This window comes from Crassostrea angulata, unplaced genomic scaffold (assembly GCF_025612915.1).
Source record: "Crassostrea angulata isolate pt1a10 unplaced genomic scaffold, ASM2561291v2 HiC_scaffold_130, whole genome shotgun sequence".
Lineage (NCBI taxonomy): Eukaryota > Metazoa > Mollusca > Bivalvia > Ostreida > Ostreidae > Magallana > Magallana angulata.
The window spans coordinates 658-26,664 of NW_026441685.1; the positions used below are offsets into that span (position 1 = coordinate 658).

General features: G+C 33.2%; 1 protein-coding gene across 1 annotated transcript; it reads right to left on the reverse strand.

The window, feature by feature from the left end:
• Nucleotides 1-618: 618 nt before the first annotated feature.
• On the reverse strand, nucleotides 619-22,884 carry LOC128169431 (multiple epidermal growth factor-like domains protein 10). Its single transcript, XM_052835580.1, has 12 exons — nucleotides 22,800-22,884; nucleotides 20,965-21,195; nucleotides 12,952-13,206; nucleotides 12,424-12,528; nucleotides 9,266-9,406; nucleotides 8,075-8,212; nucleotides 7,033-7,170; nucleotides 6,759-6,896; nucleotides 6,389-6,526; nucleotides 5,479-5,616; nucleotides 2,371-2,476; nucleotides 619-1,746 (listed from the first exon to the last, which is right to left on the reverse strand). The coding sequence occupies exons 1-12, from the start codon at nucleotides 22,882-22,884 to the stop codon at nucleotides 1,581-1,583; spliced, it is 1,779 nt and encodes a 592-aa protein (XP_052691540.1). The 3' UTR covers nucleotides 619-1,580.
• Between the last annotated feature and the right edge of the window lie 3,123 nt (nucleotides 22,885-26,007).

Consider the following 26,007-nt stretch of genomic DNA (forward strand, 5'->3'; position numbering starts at 1 on the left):
TGCAAAAAAAAAATATTCATTCTATCGAAATATTTGTTATTTACGTAGTCAATCTATAATTTGATTGTTCATGATTACTAGAAACATTTTAAATGGAATGTTGATGTATTTCAAGCTATATTTTAGGTTATAGAGGGTATGGAAATATCTTTACAATAACAAATGTTGATATGAGCAAACCATACAAAAGTTAATTGATCTACAACATCAATGTTTATTGAAATGCAATATCCTTTAACACAGTTTGATGTATAAGTAGAAATTTTATAGATCTTCAGAATAATAATTGTCACTAAACCCAAAAAGATAAAAACGTATTAATAGTAACTATTTAGGGTTTCTGTGAGTTTTTTCTGTGCACTATTTGCCTGTGATATCAGCATTTAAAAAGGCCCGGGGTTTAATATATACATATATTTCATGCAAAAATATCAATTTTGTGGTTAAGTAAGTTGGTATATGTAACTCAACCTTCTGTTCATAAAAAAAGAATTATAGTCCTATCCATTGAAAGAGTACTCCAAGTATCCCGAATAATAACTTTTAACGGGAACAACAATATAAGGCTAGTTTCAAGGTTACAATTAAATATTACACAAGTAAAATTTTGGTGATCCTGGACTGCTTGCCCCCGCTCCCCTCCTCCCCTTTACCACCCACGCCTTGTAGGACTTTGCCGTGAACATTTCTAGGCGGTCCGTTTGTTTGATTAAAGAAACAAATACAATTTAATATTTTTTTAAATGAAAAAATTAACGTTAATTAAAACAAAGTATTGTTTTCATGATGTTTGGGTTGCTCAGATGCTTCCCAATAACTGCATGTAGCATTAGCTTTATAATGCCTTTTATACTAGATCAGTTCTGTATTGTATCCAAATCACAAGCTCTGAAGACCCTGCAAACCGCTGCGGAAGAAGTGCACTGATCGAACGGCAAAAACAAAACATGTGTAAAGCAAATAATCAAAGAATATGACTAACATAAAATTAAAAAAAATAAACGAATGTACACATATTTACAAGGCACTGATACGGCGCACATTCCGTTTAAAATGATTGCATGGAATAACAAATCAAAAGCTCGGAAGACCCTGCAAACCGCTGCAGAAGAAGTGCACTGATCGAACGGCAAAAACAAAACATGTTTAAAGCAAATAATCAAAGAATATGACTAACATAAAATTAAAAAAATAAACGAATGTACACATATTTACAACGCACTGAGAGAGAGAGAGTAATCAATTAGCATCTGTATTTACACTTATATAACTATATTATTAGAGTTGTTTATATAATAATTTGGAAGGTAAGTATATTTATTCGGGGTTTTTTTCTAAGCATAGTTCGGTGCATTATTACACATCATTTTCTTTGGTCCCATTTCCTTTGGTATACCAATCCAACACTCTACCGATGGAACTAAATGGTTAACCCACTAGCCACAGCTTATGGAAATTTCCATATATACTTTTACTTCATTACACTGGACCCAAAATAAGATGAATTAAAATCAACTGTGTATTTGAAAATTTGCCAGAAAGAATCAAAAATCGAATTGATGAAAGTAAATTGTAACAGTTTAAACCAGGCCTCTAGCATTCGTGTTGATATAAGATGGCTCTCCCATTTCCATATATTCGTTATCGTACGCCTTGTTGTGGAAAGCATCAAAAGTGTTGTTATAAACAGCTGGAACCATCTCCTTATTTTGTTGTTGTCTTGCGTTGTTTCTTGCTATTGACATCCTTTGTTTAAAAATATATGTTTCAATGTAACAATAATTTGCAATAATGTATAAGAATGAACGCAACAGTGTTTATAGAAATACAGCAAAACTCGAATATAACGAACACGAATATAGCAAATTTACGGCTATAACGAATTATTATTCATGTCCCGGCAAATTTCTTATATAAACCTATAGATAATTAATGTATTTAACGAACAGGGTTATAATGAATTTACGGCTATAACGAAGTAATTTTAAGACCCCCGCTGGCAAAATTTTAACGTATTTTATCATTTTTTCCATTTCATATTCCATTGAAGAAACATGCAATTTTAAGATGCATTTATAAAATACTTAAATTGAAATAGTATACGGATTTTAAAAAAAAAAATGAATTGAAATGGTTATATTGACATTTTTTGTAAATGACGGTTATACTAATTTTATAACTTACGATACTTTAGAAAACTGTTAACCGGAAAAACCCTTAATTATTTTATAACGAATTCGCAATAATATTTTTTACGAATTCGTTATAAACGTATAGCAAATTACGGCTATAACGAAGTTTTTTCCATGGTCCCCTGAAGTTCGTTATAAGCGAGTTTTGCTGTATTCACATTCTTTTTTAGAATCTTACCTTGTCAGTACAATATATAAGATTAGAGCTCCGATGATGATAACCAAGAAACATACAACACCGATCAGGCTGTATAGAGAAATCGCCATGACTTTTTCTTTATCAACTGTTAGTGAAATAGAGGACATACGTAAACAAAGAGATTTTGTAAAACAATATAATAAAACAAACTAAAGAGCAAAGAAACATTTTTTTTTGAAATTATATATTATTTGAAATAAGAATAATTTTAATTAAATTTGCATTACTACTTTTTATTGGCCTCACAGAACCACTTATTTAAATGGTAAAATACATCTTTGATAGACATCGAATATCTATAAGAGGGAAATTATTTTGATGTAAAAAAGGAGATATCAATAGTTTAAAATAAACTGTGTTCGATCATATCCAAAACAATATCTTATGGAATTATTCGGTTAAAACGAAAATGTAAAAAAAACTGTTACACAAAGCATGATAGTTTCAGTAGGGCCAACCAAATAACTATTATAAAAATCATCGTTAAATGACAAGGCAATACTGTTAACGTATACAAATTAGTGGTTTATTTAGCGTTTTTTGTGTAGAATGTGGCTTTTGCAAAATCAAGTACATTGCAACTTGCCATGTATGTACTGTAAACCAACTACTACTCGCGACGGCTATAATTCGCCAATATCTGAGATGAACTGCGCAGCTATGTTAAGGCTGTCCGAAGCTAAATATATATATATCGAAAAATAATACTATTTTAATTATCGAAAAATACTTTAACTGAGCGAGTTTCTTTAAACTTTTATTACATTAATTAACAGTGACATCCAACACTATAGTTGATGTATTTTTGTGACGTCATATATTTCTCTTAACCACGTGACGGGTGTATTCTAACACGGTAAATAATCTATAAAAATCGCATCGGTGCAAGTCAATAATGACATTATATCAAAAATATTCTTATGAAAAATCCTTCGATAAATAATTTATTTTGCACTTTTTGCTGGGGATTCATATAAATATTTCGTTTATTTGAAATATTGTCAAAACATTTCGCACCGCCATCGAATTAGGCACATTTTTACCTTTTAGGCTCGATTTACACAAAATCGGGTCAATCGGTAGATTTCCCCCAGCAAGATTCACATTGGTACTTATTTTTTCAACCGATTACACGTAAAATATACTAAGATTGTTTTTATCTTTCACTTGCGCCTAGCCGTTTTTTATATGCAAATGCATATCACCATTCATTAGATTACACGTAGCAAGGGGAGTCTCAAAACCAATAGTTTATGAAAAGTTATTTACCTATTACGAAGCTTTAATACGGTTGATTTTTTATACTCTATATCGGTGATATTGAATTTAGTATCACTAATATATTTAACAGTGTCTATGTAAGGGAATGAATCGGTTTTATTAGGCACAATGAATGTCACTTATGACGTTACGATACATTCCCTAAGAACGATTGAAAGGAATGCAGATCGTGACGTCAAAGTTAACTATGACGTCATATCTTATGAAGTACAGACACGTGACTTCCTACATATCACTGTGAAATTAATCGGGCAGCCTTAACATAGCCGCGTGGATCGCGGCGACTAATTTTCGGAACCAAACCTTATCCACACCTTAATTATAAGCGAGCGCAGCGTAGCGAGCTCCATAGACAACGTGTATGAGCGGAGAAAATTCGAGTTGAAATCTACACATTGTTCAAAGAAATTGTGATGAGGCCACGTGAAAGGTTCTATATATCCCAATAATCCTTTGCGGTGCATAGCAACATGGTGGAACAGGAAGCGTTTCTAAGGAGAATTCTTACCTCTTAATCGTATACATCTATTTCATTTATAACAACAAAAATCCTTTAAAAACACTAAAGTAAACAACACATATTCTTACGTAAAAAAAAAAAATGTACCTATCTGGAATTTTGTTGACATATGACGTCATTTCCTTCCCCGAATTTTTCCGACAATTTACGAGAACTGTCGAGCGCAAAAGAAAGTTAAGTATGACGTCACAGTGACTTCGTGCAATTTAAATTTAGAGGTGGATCAAGCATATGTACTGGGTGTAACGTGTAGTAAGTACTCAGTATCAGTGTTAATGGTGACTCTTCGGCTGATTTGTTTTGTTTTGATCATATATTTTTTGCTTAGTAAATACAGATTCAAGTTCCATACTTAACTGTATGACTGTCATATTGATTCAATTGTAATATGCACGCGTGAGGTAGGTGACAAAAAATTATTTAAAAAATGTCTTCAACGCATATATATATAGCATACAAAAATTACACAAAAAAAATACAAAATTATAAACGAATTGGTGATACAGAGGAAAATAACAACAAGGACCAAAATAGGAAAATACACACTCAGACAAGCAATTCATTGTTTACTGATCTTAATTATTAATATTAAAAAGTAAAGGCATGATAAAACATGATTGTCTTTTAATAAAAAAAAAAAAATCAAACAGCTTTGATTCAACATATTTTAATAAGTCTGTTTTACATTTAATTTAGGTTCAGTGGTAGTTTGTTTATTAAGTGTATTAGCCTAAAATGGACAATTGGAATAACTGTTTGATAACTTCGGGTTCCATGCGGTGATAAACGTTTTCGAGACAAAGCCAAAGTTTTTAGGTTGGGACAAGTCAACAGGTTAAAGTTGCATTTAACACTGTTGAGAGATGTTTGGTTCCTTCTGCGTGCGCCCCAACGGTCACACCGTAAAACATATTATTACAACTACATGGCAAATACTGGTCTGTGGCGAGATCTATTCATGACAATGAGGCTCTCGCGAACAACGAGAAAAGTTGTCACTCTAGAATAAAGGGTGGTTACAGTAACAGTATGCATAACGTTAGAAACTTACAGGATTACGCTATTCAAGTTATGGACAACTTCTTGCTTACCATTTTTCACTAAGTATCGTACACCACAAATACAATTCTTTTTGCAGTAATTTGTTGATGCTAATTATTAGTAACAAGCCGGGAATGATTTTTAGTACGTTTTAAGTATAAAATGACAGTTGGTTGTCTTCAAAATAGTTCGAAATTAAAAATACTACCCAAATATCCAGAAGTATTTAAAAAAAAACCACGAACCGTTCTTGCACAATCTTCCTGAATATCCAGCTTCACATCCAGTTCGGCAGGTTCCAGTGACGGAAGAACACCGTGTTGCATTATTACAGTGGCCACACGTCTCGTTGCAATTGTACCCATAATGACCAATGTCACAATCTGAAAAACAAAACGAACGCCATTACATGTAAACATTTTTTTTCTTTAAGAGATTCTGCCTGATATTCAAATACAAATTATTAAATAATATACAGTAAATTAAATAATTAAGGGAATTAAATTATCAATATTAATAGTGATATACGTTCTATGCACAAACGTCCGCGATATCCAGCTGCACATCCTGTACGACATGTTCCAGTGACATGGTTACACTCTGCCGGATCTATGCAGTGGCCACATGTATACACACATTCATATCCGTGGAGGCAAATGTCACATTCTAAAGAAAACACATATTTACATATTATAAAATGTATACAGGGAATTTATCTCCACCCCCGTTTTTTTTCGCATCCTTCTGCCTACGTTGTCAGCGTGCGAAATTAAAACTGAGCGAAATCAAAGTTTTCTTTTCATTTTGATGATATCTACAATTGTGTCTGGGCGAATTATAAAAAAAAAAACATTTAATTTTTTTTTCCAAATTACACAAACCGTCCTTGCACAATCTTCCTGAATATCCTGCTTCACATCCAGTTCGACAGGTTCCAGAGACATTAGAACATTGTGCTGGTTCATAACAGTGGCCACATGTCTCGTTGCAGTTATACCCATAATGACCAACGTCACAATCTGAGAAAAAGTAATACTATAAACTGTATTAATTTTTCTATTAACAATGTGGTGACTCTACCGAATATACAAACAAGCATTACTTTATATACAATTAATTGACTTTAAAATATCATCAATAGTAATAGTGATGTACGTTCTATGCACAAACGTCCGCGATATCCAGCTGCACATCCTGTGCGACATGTTCCAGTGACATGGTTACACTCTGCTGGATCAATGCAGTGGCCACACGTATCATAACAATCATATCCATAGAGACCAATGTCACATTCTAAAGAATAACCCATCTTTACATATTATAAAATGTATACAGGGAATTTATCTTCACCCCCGGTTTTTTTCGCACCCTTCTGCCTACGTTGTCAGCGTGCGAATTGAAAACTAAGCGAATTCAAAGTTTTTCTTATTATTTTTTATGACATTTACAAATGTGTCAGGGCGAATTAAACCCCCCCCCCCCCACACACACACATTTAAATTTTTTTTCTTCAAATTACACAAACCGTTCTTGCACAATCTTCCTGAATATCCAGCTTCACATCCAGTTCGACAGGTTCCAGAGACATTAGAACATTGTGCTGGTTCATAACAGTGGCCACATGTCTCGTTGCAATTATACCCATAATGACCAACATCACAGTCTGAGAAAAAGTAATACTATTAACTGTATTAAGTTTTATATTAACAATGTGGTGACTCTACTGAATATACAAACAAGCATTACTTTAAATACAATTAATTGACTTTCAAACATCATCAATAGTAATAGTGATGTACGTTCTATGCACAAACGTCCGCGATATCCAGCTGCACACCCTGTACGACATGTTCCAGTGACATGGTTACATTCTGCCGGATCAATGCAGTGACCACACGTATTATAACATGCATATCCGTAGAGACCAATGTCACATTCTGAGGAATAAAACACATTTACAAATTATATACTGTTTAGAGGAAAATTGTCGTTGTCACCCCCCCCCCCCCCCCCCCCACCAGAGTTACCTGTTTGGCAAGAAAGGACAGTGGAATGACTTTAAAGGAACATTTTTACCAACAAAAAACAAAAAACAAAAAAAAACCTCCCAAACCCCCCTCCCCACCCCCCAAAAAAAAACAACAACAACAATAAAAACAGAAAAGAGAAAAAAAAAACCAAGAAGAAATGTGGAGTTTGTACCGTTTGAAACAAATGAAAACACACTGCACCAATTTACTTGTGTCCGCCCATAAAGATGACAAACAATGGTTTATACTTTGCAATGCGTGTTCAGTTAATACTTTAAGACCTCCTCCGACCCGATTGTGATTGAATATTTTTAGGCTAATTATCGTAAATTTATACTCAGTCAAATTATAATATCTCCAAATGACTTTAAAAAATTATCAATAGTAATTGAGCCTGCCAGTGGAGACATTCATAATTGAAAATCTATTCCAGTTGTGAACTGCCAACTTAGTTGCTGGTTTTCTTGTTTACACAAGTCATTCATACATCAAAATAAACCAGGTTTTATGAGTAAAAGACCTAAGGTAATTATAAACGAAACATGTTGTATTAATTACCGTTACACATCAAATTTAAACCAGGAGAAACGCTATGTGGCAAAACAACACGATGATTAATATTTTGAACGAGCGCAGATTTGGCGAAAAATATAGTAAAGTGTTGCACAACATTTTTGAGGTTTCATCATTATGAATAGTCTTATACAAAAGCACACTAAACTATTATGGTTATAGTTACGTTGTCCACAACTTTTTAACTTTAACGTTTCCCATTTCTTTCTTAAAACAAAATGCTTCAATTTAAACTTACCTTTTTCGCACAAACCTCCAGTGTACCCATTAGAACATCCCGTATGACAGATTCCACTCGTAGTGGAGCATTGAGATAGATCCATGCAATGACCACATGTCTCATTGCAGTTGTGTCCATAACTACCAATATGACACTCTGTAAGAAATGATGACGATATAGATATCAATCAAGTCCATGACATAGATGTATGCAATGCATATTTTCTATAGGCCAATTAACACGACAAATTTGCAAAAACAACGAATGACCAAATAAAACGAGCAACAACTGTTATTTCTAATAAAGGTTAATATCTATTTTGTAGAGCTATAGAAAAAGAAAATGGCGAAAATGAGACTTTTCAAAAATAATTTCTTTTTTGATCAGAATACCAAAAAAAAAAAAATTGGTCGCCAAAGAAAATGAAATTTAAAATGCAATTGTATTATTAAGTTATACTTTAAATTTTGTTGTACACGGCGAATGTGAATATATTTTGCTGTTTTGCTGTATATCAAGTAAAATGCACAAAAAATACCCAAATCCATGGCAACAAAACGCCTTTACAAATATAAGTAAATTGACCTTTATTGAATATCATAAATACTTCCGGCTTTGATGGGTTTCGCCCAGAGCTTTCGGAGTGTTTAATGTTGCCGATAATAATGACGATACACTTATAAAAGAGAACAATTATGTTTTAATAACGACTTTTCGATTGCTTTATATTCAAAACAATGTTCAGGGCAAAAGAAACAACAGATTGAAAGTGAGTACAATATTTAAGAACAATCGAGACTTTAACATTCCAACAATTTCAAGGGGTTTTCTTTTGGAACTAAAGATTAATACCAATTGTAAAAGATTGTCGATTGAATTTAGCACGCACAGAAAAATAGTATGTTTATTTTCATTTGACGTTTTGTTCGGGTTATGGTTTTCAATTGATATTGCCTTATTTTATCTGTACTAATGATGAGAGTACATATCAGTTATGAAACATTAGACAAGTCACATAATTTATTTTTAGATATTCAAAGTATTATGTTTTCAGGATGAACAGTTAGAAGTTTTGTTAATTTTATACTACGCCGTCAATTTCTTTTTCTATTTCAAACAAAAGTAAAACGGCTATAATCTCGAAAGAAACATATATGTACATTGAGTCTTCTCTTACTAAAGAATACGTATAACTCAATAGACTGAAACCTTCTTTGCACGATGGTCCAAAATATCCAGCACTACATCCTGTGAGACATATCCCAGTAACAGGAGAACATTGAGTCAGATCTTTACAATGACCACACATTTCATCATAGTAGTATCCATATGAACCAATTGGCCAATCTGCTGAAGAAAGATACAGAAGAAGACAGATAAAAAGTCATTTTAATGTGCATCATTAAGTGAGTGAAACCATCATTGATTATTAATAAACACTGTATTTAAAACACCTTTAGAGAATCACAGAATAGGCGTTTTATAACCTTTGTGATAATGAATTCCATTGGAAACAGAGCAATTTGTTGTTGCATGCATGTTAAACTGGTTTTAGGTTTTGATTTCTTTACGATTTAAAATATTCTTTTTTTTACAGAGGTTGAAATCTATACATGTACTGTGTATGCACTTATAGATATATTTTATTGTTATGAATTGTCTGAATTAAATACCTTCAGTATTTTGATACAACGTAATTTACCTTTAATTTAATGACAAAATATCAATGGCTTTTGTTTGTTTGTTTGTTTGTCAATTTTAAGCTCTCCTGAGCCAAATGCTCAAGTGAGCTTTTCTGATCACAATTTGTTGTCTGTCGTTGTCGTCGTCATTGTCGTCGTTGTTGTAAACTTTTCACATTTTCATCTTCTACTCAAGAACCACTGGGCAGATTTCAACCACATTTAACACAAAGCACTACTAAATGAAGGGGATTCAAGTCTGTTCAAATGAAAGGGGACACCCTTTTAAAGAGGGAGATAATTGAGAATTATTGAAAATTTGTTGGTATTTTTCAAAAATCTTCTTCTCTAAAACTGTTCGGCCTGAAAAGCTTAAACTTGTGTGGAGTCATCCTCAGGTAGTGCAGATTCAAGTTTGTTTAAATCATGGTCCCCGGGGGTAGGGAGAGGCCACAAGTACATAGGAATATATAGAGAATGTATAGAGAAAATCTTTTAAAATCCTCTTCTTAAAAACTATCAGGCCAGAAAAGCTCAAATTAAAGTGGAAGCATCCTCAGGTAGTGTAGATTCATGTTTGTTCAAATCATAGTCCCTGGTGGTATGGTGGGGCCACAAGAGGGGGATCAAGTTTTACATAGGAATATATAGGAAAAATCTTTAAAAATCTTCTTGTCAAAAACGTTAAGGCCAGGAAAGCTCAAATAAAAGTGGAAGCATCCTCAGGTAGTGTTAATTCAAGTTTGTTTAATCTGGGGTAGGGTGGGGCCACAAGAGGGGGATCAGGTTTTACATGGGAATATACAGATAAAATATTTTAAAATCTTTTTCTCAAAAACTATTAGGCCAGGAAATCTCAAATAAAAGTGGAAGCATCCTCAGGTAGTGTAGATTCAAGTTTGTTCAAATAATGGTCCCCGTGGTAGGGTGGGGCCACAAGAGGGGGATCAAGTTTTACATTGGAATATAGAGAGAAAATCTTTTAATATCTTCTAGTCAAAAACTATTACGCCAGAAAAGCTCAAATGAAAATGGAAGCATCCTAATGTAGTGTAGATCCAAGTTTGTTCAAATCATGGTCCCCGGGGGTAGGGTGGGGCCACAATTTGCAGATCAAGTTTTACAAAGGAATATGTAGAGAAAATCTTTAAAAATCTTCCTCTCAAAAACTATTACGCCAGACAAGCTCAAATTAAAAGGGAAGCATCCTCAGGTAGTGTAGATCCAAGTTTGTTCAAATTATAGTCCTTAGGGGTAGGCTGGTTCTACAAGGGGGGGGGGGGGGCAAGTTTTACATAGGAATATATTAAGAAAATCTTTAAAAATCTTTCTAAAGACTATTTGGCCAGAAAAGCTTTTACTTGTGTAAAGGCATCCTCCGGTAGTGCAAATTCAAGTGGTTGGGCGGGGCCGCAATGGCGGGATGATTTTTACATAGGAATATATAGAGAAAATCTTTAAAAATATTCGGGGAAAGTTTTCAGTCCAAAACTCAGTACTTAGTGTGAAAGCACAGGTTATGCAGATTTTAAGTTTGATGAAACCATGATTCCCTAGAGAAAAAAAGGGCCACAAAATTGGAGGGGGGTATATAGTAATAGAGAAAAATCTTCTTACAGGTACAACAACAAAAGGGGCTTGGTATTTACAAATGTACCTCCAAAAAAGAGGTGGATAAAAATTGGCAAATTTTACATTTTTTAGCAAGATCTTCTGTACTTACATGTAGTTGTCAAGATATTTTGATACTGTAATGCTAATTTGATCAGAATTAAGGCAATTGTTGCGCAGGTGAGCGATGTGGCCCCCTGGGCCTCTTGTTGTTTTTGTCACTTAAAGTTGTTTGGTGGTAATAAGATAAAAAAAAGACTATAAAACTTGTGGAAAGATCATAAACGTGCTTACTTTTACATTATTTTTTTTAGGATTTTTTAACACAAAGAATTAAAAAATATTACATTCTAAGAATAAGCCACTTAAACATGAAAACTTTTACTTTTTCGGCATTTTTTGGAAAGAAGTTTGGTTTCGTTTGTTTGTACGTTTTTTTTTTTGATTCGGTTTGTTATAATTATATTTAGTTAACAAAAACTGTTTTGGTTGGCTGATTAAAATCGTTTATATTGTATAACATAGTTTAATACCTCAGAATGCAACGGAAGTATTAATGCGCTTCATTATACATATAAATATTGTTGTTGTTATCCTCTTTTCTTTAAAATGAATTTTTAATAAGCTTAACTAGTGAAATATTCATTTATTGGAAATGAATCTCTCCTAATCATGTTTTACACCAGTTGCATAACATAACACACGTTTATAGTCAGCGTAAACTCTCTAAATTTATGTTATGGTCGTAAAACATTGGTAAAAAATGAACTAAAGGATTTAGATTTTAAAAAAAAAATTGCCTTGAAACACTGTATCAATAATTGCATAATATTGATTTCTGCTGAAAAAAGTTTAAGGAATTACTGGACAAGGTATCGTGTATATACTCCTAGAAAACCTAAAAAAATATGACGTGCAATTGGATGGTCTTTTAATCACTTTAAAAAGTAATATTTTAAGAAAAAAAGAACTATTAATATACATAATTCAATAGAAAAGAAAATAAGTTGCAATAATAAGACACATCATGAAAAGAATAAAAAATCTGGTTGTAAACCTTGTTTATAGAATTACTTGTTTCATGGTGTGGTTCCATGTCCATGTAGCTAGGTTTACAAACCAGACAGGCACACATTATTGGATCCCATACATCACAATCCGGGTTTAGCGTTGGGCACCCTTTAACAAAATCGTCATTGGTATTACGTGTACTATATTGTATTTCAGTACTATCATTTCTTAACTGTTCATTTTATTTTAAAGTAGCACTATAAAAGTGTTTTAATGTGCATTTATTTTGTTATGCAAATATATTTTTTTTGTTAAAATGCTTAATAAAAAACTTTGCTTTTTATTTCATGACGATTGAGAAGCAACATCTATTATTTATATTATAACGTGTATATCTCGTTTGCATATATGTTAGCGCAATGGGGTCTTAATATGGGGGTAGCAGAATACACTAGAAAACTGTCACACTATATAATTCATCTCACATACATCCAGAGCCGATAACAGGTAACGATGTTCAAATTTATTATTAGATATTCTAATAAACCGATAAAGTTATCCTTACCATATAACCGATAAATTTATCCTTACCATATACCTCTACCTCACAAAGATCGTTCTCAGCATCATTGTTGTAGTCGCTTGGATAGTCAACTCCGGGTAATCTCTCATTGTAGTAGATGATATATTGTCCAAACATACGGCACGTCGTGTTGAATACCTCTGGTATAGTATTTTTATTGAATTTAATGTCTTTGAAACACAGTTTTCCATTTAATCTATCTGTTGAGTTGGACACATAGAGCGAAAATCCTAAGAAACTAGATATCCATTTGTTCCATTCGTCTGTGTACAAAGTAATATTCAATATAGTAAAAAAAAGTATAAAAAAAACAACAAAATTATAGAAATAATCAAACAAGGTAAAGTTTAAAAAAAAGTATCGCTGATGTTCAATACACAGTACATTTGATGCACTTCAATTTGGTACATTGGTTGAATTAACGTGTACTGTTATATTTTTATAGCAGATCTACAGACAAAATATTGGTGTAGTATATATTAATAATATGAATAATAATGCAATAGGGGTCATATTTACATATATATTTATTTGTCAAATACCTAGAACGTAATTACTTCCATTTGAATTTTTACTGTTTTCCCAAAAGAGTTATCTCTCTTTGGTTATTGAGTACACGTGGATCGATATCTAAAATATAAGGAGTTTTCTGATCACTTGATTTAAATAATAGTATTACGTATTTACCCAGAAATTACACCTGGTCAAACCAGTTTATTGTATTTTGCGCCATTTTTTTGTATAGTGTTCACCGCAGCGAGTGTCCATTTTGTTGCTTACATGTACATCTTTCATTGAAATTTATTCTGATCACCGGCTGTGGGTTGTTTTCATTTCACAAATAGGTATTTATGTTTCTATGATCATTTTTACATTATTTAATTAAGATTAAAGTTTAAAGATATGTAAAGTTATAATAAGTGTAATTTAGATTTGTTTGATTTAAAACTCCAAATTCATTCATTACCTAATTATATATGCATATATTGTAAATCGATTATAGAATTTATATACGGATTATTGCCAAATATTTAGTATTGCTTATATTTGTTTTAAGACCTGTTTTCTTCTTGAATAAATCAACGAACCCAGCAGTACACTTCGTTTGTTTATACATGTACAAGTGACCCTGTTTCAGTGGCGCCCACTTTGGGACTCTCGCATTTACATATTTATTCTACACAATACAGCCAAGTTGGTTATTATGGTGATCTGTAAGGTCTGTGAACATTACCATTTAATTTATTGATTTTTTTTGGATCGAACTGTCTAATGCCAGCGATTCTTATTCCGGAACTGGACATCCTGTTTTCGTTTCTTCGGACTTAAGTATTCGACTTTCTGTTTCCGTCGTAATTTGTGAATCGAATGTAAACAATAACTATTGAGACTTCAGAATCTTGGATTGTAGCGAACTGTTAGACTTTTTGAAACATTTAACGAATCATTTATTCACCAAATATTTCATCATATAATAGCTATATGATTTTCGTTTTTTACACGTTGTAAATCAAATTATTGAATATGTCCAACCAAGAAATAGACAGAGAAGTGAACGGGGAAGAGGAAGAAGTTAAAACAGATCCACCCAAAGAGAAGGTTAGTCAGGGAGAAGTTGAAAAGATCATAGATTTTCTCAATTCTAACACAAAGTACAGAGTTGTTACAGAGGAAGAATTTGAACTACTGAAAGGTCCACAACTGAAATCCACACCAAAGGATACTTTTCCACCTAAAATTCAACGACCTCTCCAAAGACGGCTACTACCCAGTGTTGCAGATATTACCCACATTTTCTGGTGAACATAAAGCTGGTGAAGTTGTGTTTGATGTTTGGAAATATGAAGCAAGATGTGTAATTAGAGAAGCTGCATTTCCCAAAGCTGTAATACTTCATTCGATCAAAACTCACTAAGGGGCAAGGATATATCTTTTTTTAATAACAATAGCAGAAGATACTTCACCAATGGGTATTATTGAGAAGTTTGATGAGGTTTTTGGAAATGTCTGTGAAAACGAAGCAGTTATTGAAAACTGTTATCAACAATCTCAAAGTGAAACTGAATCTGTTGCAGAGTATGGTATGCGATTACAGTCATTAATTCAAGTTGCTTTTGAAAGAAAACAAGTTTCAGCTACAGCACGTGATGAGATGTTGTGTTCCAAACTATTCACAGGATTGAGAAATAAACAACTGCGATAATGTATTCGATACAAATATGAACAAATTTTAATTAAAAGGACTTTGACAAAATACTACGTGAAGTAAGATCCGTTGAAAAACAGATGGGGAATTCAACACCTGTGAAACCGGAAAGAGCAACAGTTCGACAACAATCAACTACAACTATCGAAGACATTTTTAAAAAAATCGATAACCTATCCACAAAAGTTGAACGAATAGAAAATGAGATATTCACAATTAGAGACGGAGGAAATCGCAGTGCATATCATGGTACATATAATTTCAAAAGAAATGGACAGGATTTTCCGAACCAGAGACCAAGATCATCTTTTGAGGGAAATAGATACAGAGGGATACAGTCTTCCAATGGAATTCCAGACAATATGATAGAGGAGATTCAAATGTGTACAGAGGCCGTGGACGAGGACAAAGACAGTTTTGCTCCACTTACAGACATTTAAACGCCTAGAGGTTTCTGATAGGGGACAATCTAGTGACCTAGATTTAGAAGAATGTTCCATGAAAGAATGTAAAAAAAGGAAGACATCAACTCTTATTGGATCAACAAATGAGACTGTTGTTATTTTGAATGATGAAAAAGTGAGTGCTTTAATTGATACTGGATCATCAGTGTCTACCCTTAGTGAACAATATTATGATAAACATTTGAAACATCTACCGATAGAACCTGTGACTGACATCATTAACATTTAATGTGCAAATGGACTGAATCTTCCATATTCAGGATATGTCGTGTTACCTTTGAAGATGGATGAATCAGATGTAACTATTGATGCATTTTTCCTGATAGTCCCTACTACTTCTTATCATCAGCAAACACCAATACTTATTGGCACCAACATCTTAAAAATTCTACTGGAAGACACCAAAGAAAAATATGGAAATAGATTTCTACAAACAGCCAATTTGACAATTCCATGGTATCTATCTTTAAGATGTATAGCACTTCGGGAGAAGGAGTTATTACACAACCAAAACAGATTAGTTTACATCAAGTCAGCGGAAAAGAAGAAAATCATTATACCCGCCAATACTGAAGTAATTTTTCAGGGAGCCATTCATGACGCTATACATTACCATCCAGTTTGTGCTATTCTTCAAGCTACTCCGGCATCCAAGATATCAACTGTTGTAGACATTTCACCTGTTCTCATAGACGATCATGAGGGATTTTAAGACACTATTCCTGTTCTTGTTAGTAACATTTCAACAAAGACCGTTACCATCAACCCTCGAGAAGTGATGTGTGAAGTTCAACCAGTGAAACTACAAGATCTCCTAACAGCTGATGACTCGACAACTTATGATGACATCTTTAGCCAAGTCAATATTCCTGACAATGAACTGTCATCTACTGAACTTGAGAAAGTGAAAGCCCTACTAATGGATTATAAGGACATTTTATATACCGGCGATGGAGATATTGGTCATAATCAAAGTGTACAGCATCGAATTGAATTGAACAATGAAATACCCTTCAAATAGCGTTATAGAAAAATTCCACCCTCTATGATTGATGAAGTCCGTGATTATCTACAACAACTACTGAAAGGAAACATCATTAGAAAATCTCACTCACCATTTTCATCCAATGTTGTTTAAGCAAAGAAGAGAAATGGAAAATTAAGACTCTGTATCGATTATCGACAGCTGAATGCAAGAACCATCAAAGACAATTACGCATTACCAAGAATAGATGACATTTTAGAAAACCTAGCTGGAAACAAATTCTTTTCTGTATTGGCTATGAAGGCAGGATACTACCAAGTTGAAATAGCTGAGGAACACAAGGAAAGAACCGCCTTCACAGTAGGATCCTTAGGATTTTATGAATATAACAGAATGCCATTTGGATTAACCAACGCCCCCGCTACATACCAACGTTTGATGGATGAATGCCTGGGTGATTTACATTTAAACATCTGTTATATATTCCTGGATGACCTTATCATATTTTCTCGAACATTTAAAGAACATTTACAAAGGATGGAAAAAGTGTTCCAAAGACTGAGAGAGTCTGGAATGAAGCTAACACCTAAGAAATGCTCTTTACTGATGAAGCGTGTGAAGTATGTCGGCCATGTCATATCTGAGGACGGTATTGAACCGGATGAGGAAAAGATCGACAAAGTCATGCAGTGGCCTCAACGAAAAAGCAAAGAAGATGTGGAAGGCTTCTTAAGATTTGACGGATATTACAGGAAATTTGTAAAAAACTTTGCTAAGATCGCAAGACCATTGACAGATTTGTTACCATCAACTAGAAAGAAATCGAAAGGCAGACAGAAAATTGGTACAAGCAGTACAGAGAATCCATTTGTCTGGAATAAAGAGCAAAAAGAGGCATTTACCAATTTAAAGACACAGCTTTCCTCACCTCGAATACTAGCATATCCAGATTACTCTATTCGTTTTGACGTACATACAGATGCATCAGGAAGGGGATGAGGAGCTATACTATACCAGGATCAGGCAAGACAGTTATTTCCTATGCTAGCAGAGGGTTAGGCAAGGCTGAACGCAACTACCCCGCGCATAAGATGGAATTCTTAGCACTTAAATGGGCCATAACCGAAAAGTTCAAGGATTATTTATACGGTCACAAGTTCAGTGTCCTTACATATAACAACCCATTGACATATGTATTGACCACTGCACAACTTGATGCGACAGGGCATAGATGGGTTGCTGCTCTTGCTGCATTTGACTTTGACATACACTATAGACCTGGAAAGAGGAATGCGGATGCTGATGCCTTATCCAGACATCCTACAATTACAGACAATGTGTGCAAAGTACCACAGGATTCAGTGCAAGCAGTATGCAGTGCTCACATCATCATTTTTCCACTGATTGAAAGCTTACCTGTTTCAGCTTCATTGATTGAACATCCTGAAGTCAGCATTCCAGATCTTACATCAATCGATATCAAGAGGGCGCGATGTCAAGATCCTAACTTATTATTCTGGATTGATGTGGTAGAGGAAGGTAGAAAACCCAGGAAAGAAGAAATTCACAAGTCTTATTTCAATACTGTGGTGCTACAGAACTACCGCAGATTACCCCTTAAGGATGGAATACTTCACAGAGAAAAAAAATTTGAAGATGAAGGGAAACATCAACTTCTTGTTCCCAATAACATTGTGGAAGATGTCTTGTATTTCTCCCATAACTTCTTAGGACATCAAGGCAGAGACAAAACTATTTCTGTAGTACAAGACAGATTTTTCTGGCCTTGATTAAGTAAAGATGTTGAGTATTACATCAGAACCTGTGACAGATGTTTGCGTCGTAAAACTCATATCAATGTTAGAGCTCCACTATTCAACATCAAGACTTATGAACCGCTCGAACTTGTGTGTATGGATTTTCTTTTCACTGAACGACCAAAGCCATACCAACTAGGAACATGACGGCCAAAACAACAGCTCAAGCATTTTACAACAACTTTGTCATCCCATATGGAATACCTTATAAGATCCATTCCGACCAGGGTGCAAATTTTGAAAGCAGTTTGATAAAAGAACTCTGTTTACTATTGAATATTCAGAAAACTCGCACAACACCCTTTCATCCCATGGGGAATGGAATCTGTGAGCGATTCAACCGAACATTGATTAATATGATTCGAACTCTTCAGCCATATCAGAAGCAGGATTGGAAAACATACATTGGCCCCATTGTGCATGCCTACAATAGCAATAAACAGGATACTACTGGATTTCCCCCATACCAACATATCTTCGAAAGGAAGCCTAGATTACCCATAGATCTAGTGTTTGGAACCAAGCAACCAGTGATGAATAAGAAACCATTACACAAGTATATTGAAGACTTGAAGCAGAAACTTAAGGATTCTTTTGAACTTGCACAGAAAAACACTGGTAAATCCCAAGATGCTCAGAAAAGGAATTATGATCTTAAAGTTAGGAGCACTTTTATTCAACCAGGGGATAAAGTCTTAGTGAAAATTGTGGCACATGATGGTAGACACAAGATTGCGGACAAATGGGAGCAAGATGTTTATGATGTGATCTCAAGACCTAGTCCAGATATACTTGTGTTTGTAGTTAGAAAAGAGGACAATACAGGTCGAACAAGAACTTTACACAGAAATCTACTCATGCCATATAAAACCAGTAACCAAAATGAGTCACCTCCACCACCAAAGCCTAAACCAAGGAAACGCATGATTTTCATTGAGGCTGAGGATGAAAGAAGAGTGAAACCAGTTCCTATACAAAGAAGGACAACTCTTGATGAGAGCTTATCAACGAAGGAGTCTGAAGACCACATCGATGATGTCGTTGAAGATTCAGACGATGAAGTCATTATTATACAAACGTGAGACCAACTGGCAGTGTTAGTAGATCAACTAACAGTACAGAAGAAGAAGAAGGAAATGTACCGGTACAAGATTCAGATCCAAATACTCCAAATGAAAAGGATATCTTGGAACCTGAAAACAGTGATTCGTCGACAGTGAGTGAACTCAACAAATCTGTGATTGACAATTCCATGTCAAATGATACATCGACGGAAAATGAACACCAAAATGTAGATACAAGTGGTGACAGTAATGACGCACAGGACAGACCTCGGCAGCAACCGAGAAGATCAACAAGAGAGAGAAGACAGCCGGAATGGATAAGACTGGAGACTATGTTTGTAAAACTATGAACGTTGACTGGATGTCACGAGCTGATTACCTGAAGTCATTGATTAACAAAGACAATTTCATGGATGATCCAGCTGTTAAAAAGACATTTCTGGAATTGGTTACATGGAAACCTGATTAAAAAACACTGTATGGACATTGATTGATATGATATGTATGATATCTACATGATATATGTGTTAATTGAGCAGTATGGATTTATGAAATAGGACTGTAATAGGGGTCATATTTTCATATATATTTATTTGTCAAATACCTAGAACGTAATTACTTCCATTTGAATTCTTACTGTTTTCCCAAAAGAGTTATCTCCCTTTAATTATTGAGTACCTGTGGATCGATATCTAAAACTATAAGGAGTTTTCTGATCACGTGATTTAAATAATAGTATTACGTATTTACCCAGAAATTACACCTGGTCAAACCAGTTTATTGTATTTTGCGCCATTTTTTTGTATAGTGTTCACCGCAGCGAGTGTCCATTTTGTTGCTTACATGTACATCTTTCATTGAAATTTATTCTGATCACCGGCTGTGGGTTGTTTTCATTTCACAAATGGGTATTTATGTTGCTATGATCATTTTTACATTATTTTATAAAGATTAAAGTTTAAAGATATGTAAAATTATAATAAGTGTAATTTAGATTTGTTTGATATAAAACTCCAATTCATTCATTACCTAATTATATATGCATATATTGTAAATCGATTATAGAATTTATATACGGATTATTGCCAAATATTTAGTAATGCTTATATTTGTTTTTATGACCTGTTTTCTTCTTGAATAAATCAACGAACCCAGCAGTGCACTTCGTTTGTTTATACATGTACAAGTGACCCTGTTTCAATAATTCTATATTCATTTGTTAAATTTTACGAAATTGAGTGTCCATACAATACATTGCAATATGTAGCAGCATTTGTATATATAATATCAGTGCCTACAACTTTAAAAATTCTTATAGACTGTTCTTTTAAAAAAAATCATTACCACATGTATGAATTAAATTGTACATTCCTTGCTGGTCAATGGTTATACGTTTTTTATGTTTAGAATTATACTTTCGTTTAACCTATACGTGATTTATTCGTACACATTTTTTTTTGTATTCAACAATGATTAAATATTTACCCCAAGGTTGGTTATCGGTCATAAAATACAATGTGATGTGATCGATGTAGTGGACGCTGCCAAGGTCTACTCTCCAGGTGGCAGTTGCCTCCTTAGCTGCTGATACAACGCATTGACCACCATTGATGCTAAGGTTTGACTTTAATCCATCTACTGCATTGGCTGCGTCATATATAACATTGCATGTATATGGGTTACTCTGATATGATGGCATGTTAAGGGCAACATTGTCTGTAAAAAAAATATACAGGAAAATTAGGGAAATGAAATTTTGACCCTATGATTCATATAATAAAAATGTTTTATGTATCAAATAATAATTTTGAAAAAGAGTTGATTCTTGTATGAAAATCCTTTAAAAAAAAAAACCAACAAAACATTTGTGCATAATGACAGTGTATTACATCAAAAGTTCAACGGTATTTGTAATTCACTTAAAATCAGATTGGATATTCATTAATTATAAACATAAATAGTTTTGACAAGGAAATACACAGACCAGCTTGAACAAGTAAAATGAATGCTCTTTTTGTTTAAGGTACATGTATAAGGTATATTAAAGATATTTGTGAGACGCGCTCAAAATAGTTCTGAACGAAAACTGCAGGAAAATAGAATATTTCTGCTTAAAATGATAAAATGACAGATACATGTAAATGTTTATTTTAAAGTTTTCATAAAATTATTAAGTTAAAAGTATTTGGATCAATATGATTATAATGAAGAACAAAAATCCATGTTTTTTTTTTGCTTCATAAATATATATGTACAATTTAATAATGAAATTAAGATCTCAATTTTCTTTTTGGAAGGAGGTGGGGTGTCCATTTAAGCCCCCCCCCCCTCCCCTCACCATTGTATATTGTCGTTTTACAATATTCCACAATCAAATAAATTTATACTTTTTACGTAACGTACTATCAAAGCAGACACTATAATTAAATAAATGTACGTAACAGTTTCTCTTACATTGTTACTTATTTTCTACACTCGTGAGAATGTACTCAGCAGAGTTGAGAACGTAAACAAATCCAACACTACTTAGTACATTCTTTTTATATGGTTGGTTGTTGCGATTTGAAGAATTTCTAAGTTGAGGATGTTATAAACACTTAATTTGAGAATTGAGGTTGAGTACGTCATTTTTTTCGTAGCGGCGGTGCCAGAAGGAAAAACATATTTTTATCAAATAGGTTAAGAGATATACTCTGTCAATTAAATATATTATTGATGTGTGTATTGGTTTACCATATTTCTTAGACACATATATGTACCATGAAGTGTTAAGGTGTTGACAATAGAATTTAGTCTTTTTCGTGATGATATAGAAAAAAATGACTAATATTAGCGCTCTTAAAAGGTTATCACTTTGTGTATACTATCACCGTGTGAAATGTACCCCTTGGACATGACACCTTTTCTCCTGTCACTGGCTATGAGTGACTTTGATCCGGACACCCTTAATTGACTCACAGTTTATCTTAGTAATCTGTTAATTGAAGTAACTCTTTATATTTACTTTTCTATTATTCTCTATTATTAAACATGTTTTGTTATCTATATGTAACTGTTGGCCATGTTAAATTATTCGGCAGTTTGAGAGCGACGGCCAAGGCACTCGTACCACCGACTCCCGACCTCGCGGTGTGTAATACGTTTGTGGAGTTTTAATAAATCTTGTAAAACGAAAATTGATCGACTTGTACATTTTCCGGGGGTCACAGTAACCCCAACAGCCAAGTAAAAAGTTAAAATAAATATTTAATTCTGATAAATAATTTAAAAAATAATAATTATATGATCTTTATATAAAGTAAGTTAAAACATTAACTCACCATACGCCTCTGTTACTTCTAACATACTGGACAACATGGACAGGACACCAATGAGACACATAGAATGACAGAACAGAAAGTACATCTTAGAATTATGTAGGCTTGGTATTCTCAGATCTTTCTAAAAACTAAGGATATTTAGCGAATAAAGTGAGTTTAAATATGTAAAGGTTAAAGAGTACTTCTTTAAAGGGGCGTAGTATTGATAAGGAAGATTAAGAATAAAAAAAACCAGCAATAGGACTGCGTGATATTTTTTTCCTCGAGACCAATGCAATTGCAGAATTTCTGTAATTTTTCCTTCGGTGAGAGACATAAAAGGTTCTGTGTTACTTTTTTATCTTCCTTTTTATAGATATAAATAGTAAATACTAATAATGTAAGCATTGCGATTTCTTACTGTTGCTGTTCTTGGATTTTAAGAAAGCTTATTACTTTAATTGTGATTCAATGATACACACGTTATAAAAATTCAACCATTTTTTTTTATTTTCATAATCGGATGTATAAGTCAATCATGATTTTATCTGAATAATGAATTTAAAAGTGTTTACCATAATTGCAAATGTATAACATTGTATATCACGCACACGCTTTTTATTGTACACGTACATGATAAAATATGTTTGAAATCGATATACGAAAGATTTCTAATTTATTATTTTTAGTTTTAATTGATAAACAGCATACGTTTAGTTCAAAATAATTGCAAATTTGAATTCCTTAAGATAGAGAAACATGTACATATAGCTCTTAAAGTTTGTAGGTGACAATACTCCAAATCATATAATTATTTACTTTGTTAGAATGGAAAGAAAAAATGCTTCATTAATTCATAAGTTGTTGCTACACTAGTAGTGCTTTAGTACATAACGTTAACAATCCTTACATTATCTTTATGCGTTAATTTTATAACGTAAAACAAAGTTTGTTCATACATGTCAGTTAATATGAATGTTGGACAATAATATAGTTTACATAAAATGAGGTATCTGCAGCACCACATTCATATTTCTTTGATCTATTTCGGTAATATGTAAAAACATATCTGATGACGCCGTTTTTCCAGAGACGTGTGTCCTCAAGGAAGAAAAAACAACAGATTAGAGAAGTTGTACAACTTAGTAACATGGTACTTCGTTTACACAAATACTATTTTGCTTTTTGTTTCCACAAATATCTATTTCAAAACAAGGAAAACGTAACAAACTGTATCATATGGTAACAGGAGATATCGCCATCTCCATTCGTAATTACAATTATTGGTTTAAATTATAAATGCTTGCAATTTTTATTGGCATTACTTGTTACTAAAACGATGAGTCTAGTACTCCTTTCTGTGGCTTCTTGCCTTCAATTAACATTATTTAATCGTACTGTCGAGAATGGGTATAATTTCGTACAATTTATATACAGATTGTACGTATATTACGCTTCAGTAAAATGTTTACAGTGACACATCTTTGAAAATATAAGATGACTGATTTAGCAGAAAGAAACTGTAAAGTTAGCAAAAGTGTTCTAAGAAATGATAAATGAAATACAACTGTAGATTTCATACTTACTCGTTTATGACTCGTAAAAAAACCCTCAAATGAACAATAACCTTCATTAAGGAAAGTTTATAAGTGGCTCTCTTAAAACACTTGTAAGAGGCTGTAAATCAGAGACTTCACCCCCCCCCCCCCCCCAACCTCCCCTTACAAAAAAACCCAAAAAAAACCCCCAAAACAAACAAAATCAAAATTAAATTTTGCAACGTTACAATGCAATATGCATTTTTTATAATGTATTTTGATCTGTAGACATATCACCTCACTGAAACAACAAACCCTTTGTTATGAATATGCTTAATAACAAGATATAAAACCCCCCAGAAGGATTTTTTGTTTTCAGATGATTTTTAAAAAATCCGTTTATCGTTAGTTTATATTATGAAATGAGCTATTTTAACCCAAAATTCAAAGTTATCTCTCTTTTTTTGACCAAATCATTTATATTTTACGAAAATATACAATAATGTTTAAATTATGTAATAGAAATATGTTTAATTAGACAGTTATCAAAAATGACTTTTAGTTAGGCGACTAGGCAATGCTATCGTTTGCAGTTCTTGTTGGTGTTTTGTGATCAAAACAACTGATGTCCATTGCTATGCAAAACATCCATCAGTAGCTTTGCGGAGTTAAAACGAAATTTACTCTTGAGTTTATAAGTGTCTGCAATATTCTGAAGTAGCGCCAATGCTGTGTGTGATGAAGGTCACACAGTAATGAATAAAATAATTGCTGCAGTCCCTTCATTCGTTTCGCTTTGTAACGGAAAAATAAGATTGCCACAAATACATCGTTTAATTGGACATGATTTGGATCATTTGGGTTTAATAGTACAGGTATATAAGTTATTTTTTTCCAAGCAATACTTTCGTATAGAAAAGTACTGGACCAATCATTTACTAGTACACACTTCAAGAATTGAGAATATACTTTATATTCTCCATCACTCCTTTCGTTCGAATATAAATAAAATTATACTCAAATATAGTATGAATACGCTGAATCAATTGACAAAAAAACCAAACTCATGAATATGTATTGCTGCTTGTTAAAATATTTATTCAGTATATTCCATTACAAAAAACAACAACAAACCAACACTATAATATTGAACACACATATTACATTTATAATTATAATAGTAATTTACTGGTAGTCATTACACCTTCACTTCGTCCTAACGAGCGGTAGAATGACCACAAAACATGCGCTATTACCATTTATATCCTAATGTCATGTTATCTAAAAACCACACAGATCCACCACTTATAGTACACAGCTCAAACAGAAATATACCCAAACGAACATAATTTTAAGTAGGAATGCCTCCCCTAAAAAGATCATTAAGCTCATTATACTGATGTTGTAAGTTTGTCTAGAATTTGACTGTAATCGTCACAATGTTTAATCTGAAATATGATCATCGTTTCAAACAATAAATTAGAGTTCACATGGCTTTTCCTACTTATAATCGCTTTAATACATTAGCATCGCCTCAATTGATATACAGTAAATGTTATGTAACGCCATGGTAAAGATATTTCAATTATCATTCCAATAAAGTAAGCTAGCCAGAGTATCAAAAACACGAATTTGCAAGTATAAACTGCTATTAGATAAACATCTTTCGCACATAGGTCAAAATCTTATAA